At 40.4% G+C, this 15,804-nt stretch overlaps 1 protein-coding gene across 1 annotated transcript in view; it reads right to left on the bottom strand.

Annotated features, from left to right (window-relative positions):
• Positions 1-636: 636 nt before the first annotated feature.
• The window catches only part of LOC129764639 (mitochondrial glutamate carrier 1-like), a 97,355-nt gene continuing 82,187 nt past the window's right edge, over positions 637-15,804 (bottom strand). The window contains exons 6-8 of the mRNA XM_055763907.1: positions 2,353-2,564; positions 2,156-2,296; positions 637-1,558 (exon numbers count right to left, since the gene is read on the bottom strand). Of these exons, the coding sequence (XP_055619882.1) occupies positions 1,408-1,558; positions 2,156-2,296; positions 2,353-2,564 (504 nt within the window). The 3' untranslated portion in view covers positions 637-1,407. The remainder of the gene's footprint in view (positions 1,559-2,155; positions 2,297-2,352; positions 2,565-15,804) is intronic.

Below are 15,804 nucleotides of genomic sequence, written 5' to 3'. Positions count from 1 at the left end.
TGCTCACCACAATCCGGTTCCGATAGACAGTCATTGCATTTGAACAATACATTTACATTCACCGTGATAAGCTTTCCCGTCGCTTTAGTAAGAGAAGTACAGCGGTAGTGGAACACACCGCTACACTTACCGATACAGCAAACCGGCAAATTGCTTATTACAATCCCCAATTTACACAGAGAACATTCCATTGCCAATTCCAATACAGATTAAAGCGGGACGCCATTACACAACACAACGAACACCATACAGAAAAGAGAAGTAAAACAATACCGCCACCTGCCTATGCTGTCTGCTATACGAGAAAAATAGCACGCTGGGGAAATTGAAATAAACAAGAATCAGCTAATATGCCACCCCTTTACTTAGCCTGATAAAAATACACAACAGGCACGCTATCGAAATATGCTTTCGCTGCACACAACAGTATCTCACACGCAATTTTTTCAACAATCACAGCACAAAGCACACTTGTATGTCTACCATGATCACATTCAAGATCGAAGTGCAAGTGCAGGTGTAGATCGATGCTCGAAAAAAAAGTTACAGGTATGTACAGGGTATCACATTTTGTTGTTGGTCATCGGTGCATTCAAATCATGTGCTGTCATCTTGTTATTAAAATGTTAGAACACGTTATAATTGGGAATATTTTATTGTTATATTTGTTCCACCTACGAAATTGTAACATTTCACTGTTTACTAATTGATGCTCAGTTTTAGTTGACGCAGTTTCAGTTAAAACGCAATTTCAAAAGTAATTCACCAAATCCACATAGTAAACAAAACAAATGACATACTCGTACAGTTTCAGTAGACGGATAATTCGATAAACTATTTCATATTATGGAATGTTGAAAACTAAATAATTTAAGCAAAATAACTTAATGAAATTATGAATTCATTTTTCGAAAATTTTGCGTATTCCGAAACATTGGAAGGACTGGAAGATATGTAATTTTGGAAGATTTTTGTAGAGAATTCGATGCCATATCATAGACAAAATACAAATAATAGACGTGTATATTAAATTTGAGGCTAAAATGCATCCACATCAATGTGATCTCTTCATTAATACCATAATTTCATACACATTAATATCTCATTATCAAACACTGCACATCAACAACTGTACATGTCTACATCCAACTTTGAAAATGCTTGTATAATGTATGTCCCAAAACGTCAGAACGACATAACTTTTTCTATTATCACTAATACAATTCGGTTGAACACCACAATTCCATTTGAAGTACACAATGGTTATTTCATCATACAGAAATGCTTGGACGATATGATACATGCATGTGGATGTTTTAGAAATATAACGTATCACTATTTTGCGCAAACTTTATATCTGAGTTCTATGTATTGTCCTATTATTGCATAACATGCTTAGGTAACAATTTACACTTTTGTTTGTTTCACTCCGAGTAAAAATTCCGCTACTCCAAGGAAATACACCATTTGAGCTATTCCAAAAAGCGGAGCTATAACTATCATTCGACAGAGTCCTCCTTTGAAAAATGCTTGCGGACCTTCATTGGTAAGTGTTTTCCTAGAAGCAAAAAAAACATCAATAAATATGAACACTATGGTTTAATCTAAATTATTCTAAAATAAAATCATATGGCACTATTGTTTTTGATAACTTGTTTCATGCATCCTTATAGAAACCCTTGACGCTACCGGCGAAATACTGAAACAATCGATTTTCACAGGCTTTTTGAAATGAATTCATTAACAGCTAAATTATTCGCCATGAAGAACAACTGGTTGTTATCGTTTGATTCAGACCGGGACCATAAGTTGAATGCATAAGAACCTCCTAGTCAAGCACCCGCATTGGGATGATTGCTTCCTTCAGACGGTACAATTGCGTCCGAATTTAGAGCTTGACCGTAATAAAAAGCCAATTCCTTACAATGTGTTCGAAGTGATCGTTTCGCAAGCAGCAAATCTGATACTAGGGGCACATTATCAAAAGTCGCGGACTGCACCCAACCAACATCGAGGCAATTGCCAAGCTGCCGTATTCAGTGCGATCATTCTTGTGGCAAGACAAGTTCGCCACGAACATGCACGAAGAGCAAATTTAACTGGAGTCCGAAGTTTGCTGATAGTACCCTTATATGAAGTCGTCTCACGAACATACCTAATGCAATCTGCTAGCCCATTGAACTGAATTTCACCTTCAGCTTTTCTGAGAGCTTGCAGCCTAGTTTTGACGACATCAAATGGATTTACAGCCAATGCCGCGAAAGACCCTGCTGCGCATCCACTAAGGAAAGAGCACCTAGAATAAACAGAAATGTAATTTGTTTTAAAACAGAGTCTCAATGTGCGCCATACCAGAATACTGCTTCTCCGGACCCATCGGCTTTTCTGGGACCTAAGTCATTCAAAGTTGCAAATAACGGGAAGTACACCACTGAGAATGACACGTCACGGAGCATGGTGGCTCCAGTACCTTTATATAGTCCAGTGATTCCTTTTGTTCTTATCAACTCTAGTGCTATTTTGGTAGCAGAGGTTTTAGACACATGTTTGCCCGCTTCTTTAGCCTATAAAGTAGTAATATGAGAGGTTATGTAAAAATCGTGGTGCCACTACCATACACACGTTTTTTTTTCCCAAAATATATATTTTATTAAGGCACATGTGGCGTTAGCCTGACGGGGCCGGGAGTCCAATATTTTGACAATTTTTGTCTTACAACTATGTTAGTAATATGTAACCGATTACTCGCGGTTGGCTCGAGGTTAGTATTACAAGTGTTCTCATAATTGGTATGTTGCAGTCTTCGATGCTCTGTACGTGTGCCCGACACGGGGTACTTTCTATTGGGATGCAGCTGACCATTAATCAGCAACGCCCCCCTAGTCTGTATCCCATATCTAGCGTGGTGCGTCTTTCTCGACTCGAGGAATCCAGGATAGAATGGTCACTAGCCGGCGCAATCATCAGCTCGTGTAGAGTTGTCATGAGCGGTACAACCTTTGGCTCTTGTTGAATGAATCTGTAAAGAGTGTGTGTATGTATTGCCGCGACTAAGTAAAAGTTTATCGATCGGATAGGAGGGATATGAAACGGGGACACAACGAAGGAAACATCATCAAACGTTGACATCGGTGTTTCTGAGGAACAGGTATAGATGAAGCAGAAGATCAGGATCCCGGCTACCTAAGATATCCCGGACGGGGATATCCGATTGTCTGCCTTGTACTCTCAGTGCTCTAGAGAGCTGAGAGCGAGCAGCATGGAACCGGATACACGACCAGACAACATGCTCGATGTCGTGGTAGCCATCGCCACAATCACAAAGATTGTTTACTGCGAGCCCAATGCGATAGAGATGCGCGTTTAGGTTGTAGTGATTGGACATAAGCCGAGATATCACGCGAATGAAATCACGACCTACATTCAATCCCTTGAACCATGCACTCGTCGAGACCTTAGGGATAATCGTGTGTAACCAACGACCTCATCACCACTCCACATGCACTGCCAACTTACGAGCCTATACTGACGAGGAATGTGGAAAAATTCATTATAAGCAATTTGCCTTTCAAAAAGTGTGCCTTCTAAAGCGCCCACCTTAGCTAGCGAGTCCGCTTTCTCATTCCCCGGAATCGAGCAATGAGAGGGAACCCATGCTAAGGTAATCTTGAATAATTTTTCGACCAAAACACTCAATAGTTGTCTTATTCTTGTTAGGAAATAAGATGAGCGTTTATCAACTTTCATTGAGCGGATTGCCTCTATTGAGCTGAGACTGTCTGAAAAAGTAAAATAGTGGTCGATGGGCAATGTTTCAATGATCCCTAATGCGTAATATATCGCACCCAGTTCAGCGACATACACGGAACAAGGATCTTTGAGTTTGAAAGAGGCACTGGAATTTCCATTGAAGATGCCGAAGCCAGTGGACCCGTTTATGAATGAACCATCAGTAAAGAACATTTTATCAGATCCAACTTTCCCATATTCTGCCGAAAATATCGGCGGAATAGAATCGGAGCGTAGGTGATCTGGGATTCCATGGATTTTTTGTCGCATGGACAGATCAAAAATGACAGAGGAATTGCAGAAGTAAGGGAAGCAAACTTGGTTGGAGATGCCTGGTGAAGGGTGCACGTCGTGGGTAAGGTACTCATGGTATAAAGACATAAAACTTGACTGAGGAGTCAGTTGGAGTAGATTTTCGAAGTTATCAATCACCAATGGATTCATGATCTTGCAACGGATGAAAAATCTGTAGGATAATTCTGTGAACCGAAGAGTAAGCGGGGGTACTCCTGCCAAAACTTCGAGACTTATCGTATGTGTCGAATGCAAACACCCCATGGCTATACGCAAGCAACGATATTGTATTCTCTCCAGCTTGAGAATATGAATCCTGGCAGCTGATCGGAAGCAAAAGCTGCCATATTCTAACACTGATAATATCGTTGTTTTGTACAACTGAATGAGGTCTCCTGGATGGGCACCCCACCATGTTCCGGTAATTATTTGGAGAAAATTGATTCTTTGCTGGCATTTCTGTGTCAAATACGCAATGTGTCTCCCCCAGGTACACTTAGAATCAAAATATACACCCAGGTATTTGAAAAACATAGAGTGTTGGATCGTTTTGCCGGATAGGTGAAGCTGGAATTGGGCGGGTTCGTGCTTCCTAGAAAAAACGACCATTTCAGTTTTCTCCGTAGAGAATTCGATACCCAGCTATTCAAAACTGTCAATTTGAAGTTGTCGCACAGATCATAAATCAAAGTGGCACGGTTGTCATCGTAGAGTGATTCCCATGCTGTTCCATGGGAGTTGAAACCACCTAAGATTAACCGCGGCTCCGGCATTGCCTCGATAGTATCAAAGAACTGATTGCGGCCTACCGTAGTTCTGGGAGGGATATATATCGAAGCAATGCAGAGGTCTTTGAAATTGATTTGTGTCTGGCAAGCAACAACTTCAATGCCTGTCATCGATGGGAGAGTGACTCTATAGAAGGAGTGACATTTTTTAATCCCCAATAGTACGCCACCAAACGAGTCATTTCGATCGAGGCGAATAATGTTGAAATCGTGGAAATTCAGCTCGTCGGCTGAAGAAAGCCATGTTTCACAGAGGGAAAATACATCACAGTTAGAGTTATGAACTAAAAATTTAAATTGATCTAGTTTATGGATGATGCTTCTGCAATTCCACTGTATTACAATGGTCAATTCCTTTACCTCTTGCACTGAATCAGGCATCGAGGGAAATGAACGCTGCTAAAAAAGCACATTTTTCTTTCAAGAATGTTCTCACTACCGGAAGCAAACATAATACTAAGCTTATAAGAGAGTCATTAATATTCAAAGCATTCAAAATGTTGTCCACCAGGTCAGAAAGCGCAAACAAGCCAGGTTGTGAATGTTGCTTTGACCGCGAAAAAGGAACAGACGTATTGGGTGTTGTTCCGGAACGTGCTGAGGACCCCTGGTTAGTAGAAGAACCGTGTAAACAAGGAGGTACTTGCTTCGGTCTATTTTCAGCACGTTCGGTTCGAAGTTTCAATCCAACTTGGGAAATTTCGGACTTCTTACTGGGGAGTGATGGAAAAGTAGTAATTTTCCTTTTCCTGATGGCACCCTGCGATGTACCAGAACTTCCCGCGTTGGGAGCGTCAGCGACAGGCTCGTCGTTCTGCAGGAGGGAGTAAGGATTGTCCTGTGTCGTTGGCACGGAATTCTTAAGCATTTCTGCATAAGTCCGTTTTGAAAATTCCTTTAAGGAACGCTTGATTTTTTCCCCTCTTTGTATGTACACCGGGCATTGAGAAAGATCATGGGGGGCCCCGTCGCAATGAAGACACTTGCGCTCTTTTGCGCAAGAAGTCCCATCATGACTCTCTCCACAATCTGCACAACGCTTTTTGTTGCAACAGTAGACGGCCGTGTGACCAAGTTGCTTGCAGTTGTTGCAACTCATTACCCGGGGTACAAACAATCGAACAGGTAAACGAAGCGCATCTATCGAAACGAAGTTTGGAAGGGCGGAGCCCTCAAAGGTTACTCGAAGAGAATTTGTCGAACTGAGAACTCTCTTATTATTTATAATAGATACGGATTTCAGTTGGTCGCATGCAAGAATCTTCACAGTTTTAAGCGAAGAGTTCTTGAAGCGACCGACTCCATCCTTGAGTATATCATTTCGGGTCAAACCCTTTTCGGTGATTACACCGTCGATTTCTACGTTACGACAGGGCACGTATACGCGATACTCAATCGCAAAGAGATCGCAACGGGTTATATCATTTGCTTGGGTCCGGCTGGAGACGACAACTCGTAATTTGTCTGGCCCCATCCGAGTAATCTCGGTAACATCTGAGAAGTTTTTTGTCAGCTCTTTAGATATGCGAATAACATTGAGGGGTTTGAATTTTCGCCTAAAGTACACAATGAATGGGCCTTTGGAGCCCTCAGGGTATACTTTTTGACGAAAATCCAGTTTTTCTTCATCCTCTTCATCATCAGAAATTACGTTTTCTATTTCCTTTCTTCTTCCAATTTCTACTTCACCTTCCGGTTCTTCAGGGGGTTCCGTATCAGAGATGTACGTTGGCGTCGTTGCAGGATCCTCCCCGCCTTCAGCCATAGTAATAAATTTCGTCAACTGTTCGATATGAACAGAATTTATTGGTAATAAAAAAAAATTAAAAAATAAATATAATAAGATAAACTTCTATTTTAGTTACAGTAGAAAATTATAGTTATTCAAACTAATTTTTATTAAATTAAATGCAAAAATGAAAAAAGTTCCAACAAATGTTCAAGTGCAATATATTCGAAGATGGTCACCCTAATGCCAACGCTTGATGATTACGTAAACACCAAGCGAAACAATGGTATTTGTTATGCACAGAAAGTGGAAGAAATGATAGAAAGGAGAAAAAAAGAAATAAACTTCTACTTGCCGCTGCGGTGTGACGTATGTGATCTGTTGAGTGGATCCTCAGTGTCTCGATCGTACACCACTTATTTGGTTGAGATTCACCACGCTTGCAAGCGCGCCGGATGAAAAAAAACACAATAGAATCGATGTGAAAGAATACCTCTTTCGGATCGACTGAAGAATGCGTCCGATCGCGTTTGATTTTGATCAATTCTCATCTTTATCTTCAGTTCCTTGAATACTGTTCAATTCCTTCAGAAATTTAATCTTCATGTCAACGTCTTTTTTTTCGATTTTTGTCTTCAGTTTCAGAAATAGACGTAAGTTACAATGAACTATGTCAGGCGGGCGCGTGGTATTTAGAATTATCAGATCCAGTTGTATCTAGACCAGTGCTTGGAAATATCTGTATCACATCAATCTTTTCAGCTGAATTTCCGACCTCATTCGATCACTATACCATTGCTTTCGGGATCCCGAAAATTAACCAATGCCAAACCTTACAATCACAGCAAGCTTCTCACAGTTGATTCATCCAGTTTTGTTCATTCTCTTTTTCGTTCTGTTTTGCGTTCACGGAATGTGAGAAAAAGAAAATATCCCTAGTTTTGTCATTCATTGATATTAATATACCAGTTCATTGACTATCAGCATCATTCTCGGACACTGACGAAACGGAGAAATTCGTTGAGGAAGATAACGAAGTACAGAATGCTCATAATAGTGACAAGAAATTAAATTGTTCAAGTATGCAAGGTTTGGTAAATGACTGGACTAAGCGTACCATCGGTACTTCGCGTACCTGCAGGCATAAAATAGACCCCATTCGTGGTCCTTAGCTTCCTGTCCAGTAACTCCTATCCCTACCTCCCCGTGGTGCCGGCTGGGGTACGAGTAACCATAGTGAAGATCGGGTAACCAACCCCGGTGGGATCTTGGTCGTATGCTGACAGGGAAGGGGGCCTATCCGAGCGTCTGTTCACCATGGAAGTGCGGCTCAAAACAGCGTCTGATCCCCATGTTAGGGGCGGCTGATCACTGTCTTCGTGCCAGCGGGGACTCTAAAAAGAGCTGTGCACGACGGTCCTCCGGCGAGACAGGGGGTTGGTGCAGGCCCTGCAAGCCATCCGTAAAAATAAAACACACAGGAAAATTCACAAAGAAATTCGAGACAGGACAATCGGACTAGACCCACGCAAAGAACACGGACTAGAGATTGGAAACTCGGAATATGGAACTGCAAGTCTCTCAATTTTCTTGCGAGTACCCGAATTCTTTCGGAAATATTTAGAGCCCGCAATTTCAACATCGTAGCGCTGCAGGAGGTGTGCTGGAAAGGTTCGATGGTGCGATCGTTCCATGGTGGATATACCATCTATCAGAGCTGCGGCAACACACACGAGCTGGGTACAGCTTTCATCGTGATGGGGGAGATGCAAAAACGGGTGATTGGTTGGTGGCCGATCAATGAGAGAATGTGCAGATTGAGGATGAGAGGCCACTTCTTCAATATCAGCATTATCAACGTCCACAGCCCCCATCTAGCTAGCACCGATGACGATAAAGAAGAATTCTACGCGCAGCTAGAGCGTGAATACGATTGCTGCCCAAAACACAACATCAAAATCGTCATCGGTGATTTGAACGCTCAGGTCGGCCAGGAGGAGGAATTCAGACCGGTAATTGGTAGGTTCAGCGCCCATCAGCGAACCAACGAAAACGGCCTAAGACTTATCGACTTCGCTGCCTCCAAAAACATGGCCATACGTAGCACCTTCTTCCAGCACAGCCTCCAATACCGTTACACCTGGAGATCACCACAGCAAACAGAAACACAAATTGACCACGTTTTGATCGACGGTCGGCACTTCTCGGATATCATAGACGTCAGAACCTATCGTGGCGCTAACATCGATTCAGACCACTACCTGGTGATGGTCAAACTGCGTTCTAAACTGTCAGTCGTCAATAACATAAGACACCAGCGCTCACCACGGTACCACCTACGACGACTACAGGAGCCGAACGTTGCTGCAACATATTCGCAGCGTCTTGAAGCTGCGTTACCGGGGGTAGACGAACTGGATGCTGTTCCCCTCGATGAATGATGGAACTCCTTAAAATCAGCAATTAGCAGCACAGCAGAGACCATCATCGGGTATGAACAACGAGGACAACGGAACGAATGGTTTGACGACGAGTGCCGAGCGCTCCTGAACGAGAAGGATGCAGCACGCGCAGCCATGTTGCAACGAGCGACTCGACAAAACGTGGAACGATACAGACTGAAACGAAGGCAGCAAACACATCTCTTTCGGGAAAAAAAGCGCCGCCTGGAAGAGAAAGAGTGTGAGGAGATGAAGCTGCTTTATCGTTCTCGAGAATCGCGGAAGTTCTTCAAGAAACTAAACGCCTCGCACAAAGGCTATGTGCCGCGGGCCGAAATGTGCAGAAACAAGGAAGGAGGCATCTTGACGAACACCTGAACAGCGCGCAGACAGGAGACCTAGACGGCGTTGAGGAGGACTACACCGGTGCAATGAACAACGACGACGTACCACCCCCGACGATGGGTGAAGTTAAGGAGGCCATTAATCAGCTCAAGAACCACAGAGCCCGGTGGGCTATAAAAAAGGCGACAAGTTGGATTGTGGGAACTATCGTGCCATCACAATCCTGAATGGTGCCTACAAAATTTTGTCTCAGATCCTCTTCCGCCGCCTGTCACCAATAGTAAGTAGATTTGTGGGAAGTTATCAGGCCGGATTCATGCCCGGTTGCTCGACGACGGACCAGATTTTTACACTGCGGCAGATCCTCCAAAAGTGCCGCGAGTATCAGGTCCCTACACACCACATCTTCGTCGACTTCAAGGCCGCATATGATACAATCGACCAACGACAGCTATGAAGGATCATGGACGAACACAGCTTTCCCCGAAAGCTGACAAGACTGATTCAGGCAACGATGAACGGTGTGCGGTGCAGTGTGCGGATCTCAGGTGAGCTGTCGGAATCATTTGAGACTCACAGGGGACTTCGACAAGGCGATGGAATCTCCTGTCTGCTCTTCAACGTGGCTCTGGAAATAACGCGGAGAGCGGGCTTCAACATGCGGGGCACGATTTTCAACAAGTCTAGTCAGTTTATCTGCTTCGCCGACGACGTGGACATAATCGGAAGAACACATGCGACGGTAGCCGACTTGTATACCCGACTGAAACACGAAGCAGGGCTGATTGGGCTTGGGATCAATGCGTCTAAGACTAAATACATGCTAGCAGGAGGGACTGATCGCAACAGAGTTCTTCTTGGTAGTAGTGTTGTGATCGACGGCGACGAGCTCGAGGTGGTAGAGGAATTTGTCTACCTTGGCTCGTTGATAACAACTGACAACAACAACAGCCGTGAAATTCGAAGACGCATTGTCTATGGGCTCCGCAAATCCTTGAGGTCCAACAAACTCCGACCCCGTACGAAGTGTACCATGTACAAATCCCTAATTCGACCGGTTGTTCTCTATGGGCACGAAGCATGGACGATGCTTGAAGAGGACTCACAAGCGCTTGGAGTTTTCGAACGCCGAGTGCTCAGAACAATATACGGTGGTGTACAGGAAAGCAGAGTATGGAGAAGGAGAATGAACCACGAACTGGCGCAACTCTACGGTGAACCCAGCATTCAGAAAGTCGCCAAGGCTGGACGAGTGCGATGGGCAGGGCATGTTGCAAGATTGCCGGACAGCAGCCCTGCAAAGATGGTGTTCGCATCGAATCCGGTAGGAACAAGAAGGAGAGGAGCCCAGCGAGCGAGGTGGTTGGACCAGGTGGAGCAGGACTTGGCAAGAATAAGTGCAGCCGGGAGTTGGAGAACTGCAGCCATGGATCGGGATTATTGGCGAAAAATTGTGAAGAAGATCTAATCTCTCAATGGGATGTAATATCATTATAAATAAATAAAAATGCAAGGTTTCCGTCTCAGTTAAAATGCTTTCATTTTACATAGTAAAAATGCAATTCCAATTCCACTTGTCAGAAGTTCTTCCGATGTAAAAAAATACCGTCTTGACTTAAATTTCAAACATTTAATTTTTGACTCAAATTCCGAATAAACAAACATAAAATGGTGGTGTTCAAGACACGACCGCAATGGGAATATTTCGAACTTCCTTTTGCAAACGGATCAAATTGTGCTATAGGATAAGCGGATGAATTGCCAACATCCAGCTTTGGCTGACAAAGTTTGCATTCGCTACTCGGATCGATTCTGCAGAATGCCTCCTCGCCGTCCAAGCCTATGCAATCCTTAGCTGTGAGTGTGCATGCAGATCTTGCTCTTTTTTGGCGTTTCCGCTTGCGCCACCGATTTGCGATGCCATTTCGGAGTAACTTCAAAAAGCAAGGCACTGACTCAATGAGAAAATCACACACATATAATATTGAAAATGAACAGTCACAACATTCCTGACAATTCAATGGCAATGAATAAATGTGAATGAATTCTCATGACTCAAATTTTAATGAAAGCTCAGATAGCACAGAATGAATATGAATGAACACAGTTGTTAATTTGTTTGCCGTCGAATGAATGACAGCAGCATCGACAAGCAAAATAAACGCGATAAAAATATATGTTCAATATTACTTAACAAGCTCAATATTTCCAAGCCCTGATCCAGACACCAATGCCAGGGAAATTAGTTTACCTGGACTGTACAAATTGACGTATTAACAAATGGCCCGCCACAACTGTCAAGTAGAAATCCAAGCAAACTGTGATGTGATGCTGTCATCACGGCAGTGGAACTTCATACAAATCGCTCGTCGAAAAGTGTCTCCTTTTTCACCGCTTGTTTACATCGACGAATATATTTTTTTCCACTATGTTTCGTAGGAGAGTGTACGCATACTGACAGATTTCTACTACGAGGTGTTTAATGAAGGATGAAGTTTAATGAAGGTGGGAATCTTTATGTTTATATATGATTTATCGTACGATTTAATTGAATGCATAAAAAATGTCAACAAAACTGAAGTAAAGCACCTATTTAAATTGGAACAAATATTGGTACGAGATTCCCAGCAATTCTTGATGTTTATTGCGTGATTTGGTTACTGTATAAGTTGTTTGAAACGAAGGTTTAGTGTAATGATTTTATTTTGAGGATTATATTCAGGAATGAATTCCTGTAAGGGCATGTATGAATCGATATTTACATAAAAGTTCACGAGAAACTAGAAATGTGGGATATACCGATGATAGCAATTAATTAAATAAAACAAAATGAAGATGATATTAACGAATGATAAAGAAAAATAAAACGAAGTAGCGCTACGAAAGCGAAGAAGAATCATGGGAGATGAATTTACCTCCAACAATAAAGATATAAATAAAGAAAACTAAATATTGAAGAAGATGAAAGATTAAAGATTAAAAGAATATGAAGATGATGATAATGAAGATGATGAGAGGGAGATATATTCAGCAAGAATGATGAAACTAAACATATTGCACCAAGAAAAATTTTAATGAAGCTGTGAAAGCTCATCAATAATGATCGATAAGACTTTTGGGGAAGCTTTAAGGAGATATGACCATTTTTTGTTCCCATTTAGAATTGGGGGATTACAGAGTTGAAGGAATTTAATTTTTAATTACAACCGGAAATAAAGAACAGTAACTGAAACTACATTTTTACGATATTTTGTACAAAAAAAATTAACCTAAATTTTCGTTTTTTTTGTGACAAGTCGAGCTTATACAGAAGAAGATAAATGACAAATGAAAAATAACAAGAATTTATAAATGTGGGATTCTAACAACACTTAAATTCAATAGTTGCATACTAGTTCATAGCAACTAGAAATGTGTAATCCAAAATAAAAGAAAAAAATGAAGTATCAAAATGTTTGATGATAAAACATTAAAAAAACAAATGAAACTTTTTTTTTGCAAGGGAACAAAAAAAATTATAATGAAAAGAAAATTAAGGAGAGTATTGAAATACAAAGAGATGAACAAAAAAAAGCACGAGTAACGAACTGAATATGCCAAGAAATAGTAAAGCAACAAAAAAATAAATAAATAATGAAACAATGTTTTTCTGCATTAAGATGGAAGACTTAAAGGAAAAAGAGAAAAGGAAGGAAGGAAAAATGGGTATAGAAATCATACAATAATAGGATTTTAAGAAAACAAATAAGAGAAGGATATAAAGATGAATACAAAGTATTAAAATGTTTGAAGAGAAAACGATAAAAGACAAAGGGAATAAAAAGAGGAATCTATAGACAGAATGAGAAGAAAATGAAATAAAGGAAAAAATGAATAAGGAGACCGTTATGCCTACAGCTATTTTATAACAATTAATGCGTTCATCAATTTGGCATTAATATGCAGAACAATTTTGAATGAACCGAAGAGCTTAAGGGAATATTAAGAGGGGAAATTATGGCAGAGAAAAAAACAGGAAATAACAACCCAAATAACTTTTGAGTCGACAGCTAATGATATAACAATAAATGTGTTCTCCAATCGTTAGCAATTAACTTTTGAGTTAACCGAAGAGCTGGCACTGGACTCATTCTAAAGTGGGAAATACAACAAACGAGTAAACAGAGTAAAAACAAAAAGAAGAAGAATAAAGAAGAAAAAGTAAGAGATAATGAAGAAAAATTGAAGAATAATCGATTATATAAAAAAAAGAATGTAAGAGAAAAGCAAGGCAATATATAAAAAAAAAGATATGAAGGGTTACGATACTAAATGAAGAAAAAAACAAAGGGTGGAATTGAATAAAAGAAGAATCTATTTGTTGGGGAGTACAAAAATAAATGTAAAGAGAAAAAAGAGAAAAACGAAGGTAAACTTGATAAAGAATAATATATAATAGGAATGCGAGTAATGGAATACGAAAAAAAATAAATAAATACATGAACATGGAAAAAATATCAAAGAATAATTAAAATCGAAGAATAGAGCAGAAAAGAGGAGAGGAAAATAAGGGGACTGAAGATGTAATGTTATGCAGAATTGCGGTAAAAAAATAGTAATTTATTTCTTTTTTCTTTTCTTTTCCGTGTTTTTTTTTTTGTTTCGCGAGTTTTTCTATCCACAGAGTATATTTACAGGTATTCGAATGCGGAACGACAGAATGGACAAGGAGTCATGACACGGAATAAACGCGCTAGAGTGATACAGATGCAAGAATGGAAGGAGAGTAAGACCGTACAACCGAAACCTCAACCTGGTCAATAGAAGGGGAGGTACACACACCTGCACAGGCACTATCCACAGATTTTTTTTGGCACAGGCACACACACCTGTAAGATTTTATGATTTTATGATTTTTTTTTAGTTTATGATTTTATTCATCATTATTTTATGATTAATGATTTTAATTTGCTTTATTTCAATGGTTTTATCATAACTTATGGTTTTATCATTTAAAAAAAAAAAGATTAAACTCAGATTAAATATACAAGGGTCATGTGTGGAAGAGAACATTCTATTCAAATATATCATTTTAGAAAAAAATATAAGAGGAATACCCAAACTAGGGAAGAAGAGCAAACTAAATAGCAGAACAGAAGTTCGATTTAAAAAATAAAAAAAAAATGTTTAAAAACGAACGAAAATTTTCTAATTAAGAAACGATTTCTAAGAAAAAAAAATGGTTAAAAAAAAAATTATGTTAAAAAAAAAGTGTGAAATGATCTCCCTGGAACGACGGAGATGGATTGTCGACGAGGAGCGATACATGGCTAGGCGAGTCAAGGTCAAAACTCAGCATACCGCTGAAAGGGAGAGAAGTGATTCGGCATCCCAGCCGGATAGTCACAGGAAGGGAGAGGACGACGAGTCATGCGGAAGGTCAATGATCGAAGGTTGTAGGATGATGGAGAAAAAAAACAACAATAAGCAATTCGAGAATATAGAGTATTGGAAACGTGGAGTGATCAATCTGGCTCTAACAAATCTGGAATAAAAGCTGTGAAGAACGTGATACAACTAAATTCTATAAATGAGGTAATGCAAAGGTTGACGCAATAAGACTACAACTACCTCCATAACGATTATTTATCGCCGAAAAATCTGAAGTTGAAGATAAACAGAAATCACATGATACTAAAATGAGGATCGAAGTTGAACTAGAAGAGATGACATAACATTATATTGAAAGTTAAGATTGCTGCCGATATACCTAAAGTTCAGTATGATTGAAGAAAAAGCTGGGGAAGGAAAGGATGCAACCCAATGGGGCAAAAATGGTGACATGGAATAAAATGAACGCAAACACTACAACCGAAAAATAAAATCAAATAAAACTTTATGAGTCGGTTGAACTATTGGGCCGTTGGAATGTTCAAGGAAGGACCGCAAATACACGTATCTGGTGGAGAAAGAAGGATGAGACTGCGCAACACGGAAGAAGACAAGCAGCAACCCACACCTAGTATCAGAGACCAACCAATTGATGAGTCACAACGGAAGACGGGAGCAGCTGAGGAACGAGAGGAACGACTGTATGAATTGATATAAAGAACCATAAATTCCTATATTCCTGTTTTAACAAATGTTTTAATTAAAAGGAAAAAAAAGTGATGTAAACAGTAAGCCAATATTTTTTTTTGTTGTTTGTTGTGAATAAACAAATATAGGACATAGGAGTATTAACCCGCACGACCCAGTTTTAGGGAAAACTCTTCAAGTTTCCCCTTGTAGCATGATTTCAAATCCGATTCCTAACCCATTTCAAAACCCATTCTAAATCCCATACCAAATTCCATTGTCAACTCATTCCCATAAGCAGTTAATTGTTTTCTAACAAATGACTCATGCGCAAGCACTTCAATGTTTACCATTCCCACAA

Source organism: Toxorhynchites rutilus, chromosome 2 (genome assembly GCF_029784135.1).
Source record: "Toxorhynchites rutilus septentrionalis strain SRP chromosome 2, ASM2978413v1, whole genome shotgun sequence".
Taxonomy (NCBI): domain Eukaryota; kingdom Metazoa; phylum Arthropoda; class Insecta; order Diptera; family Culicidae; genus Toxorhynchites; species Toxorhynchites rutilus.
The sequence above is the reverse complement of the archived record's forward strand: the minus strand, read 5'-3'. Positions and strand labels throughout refer to the sequence as shown.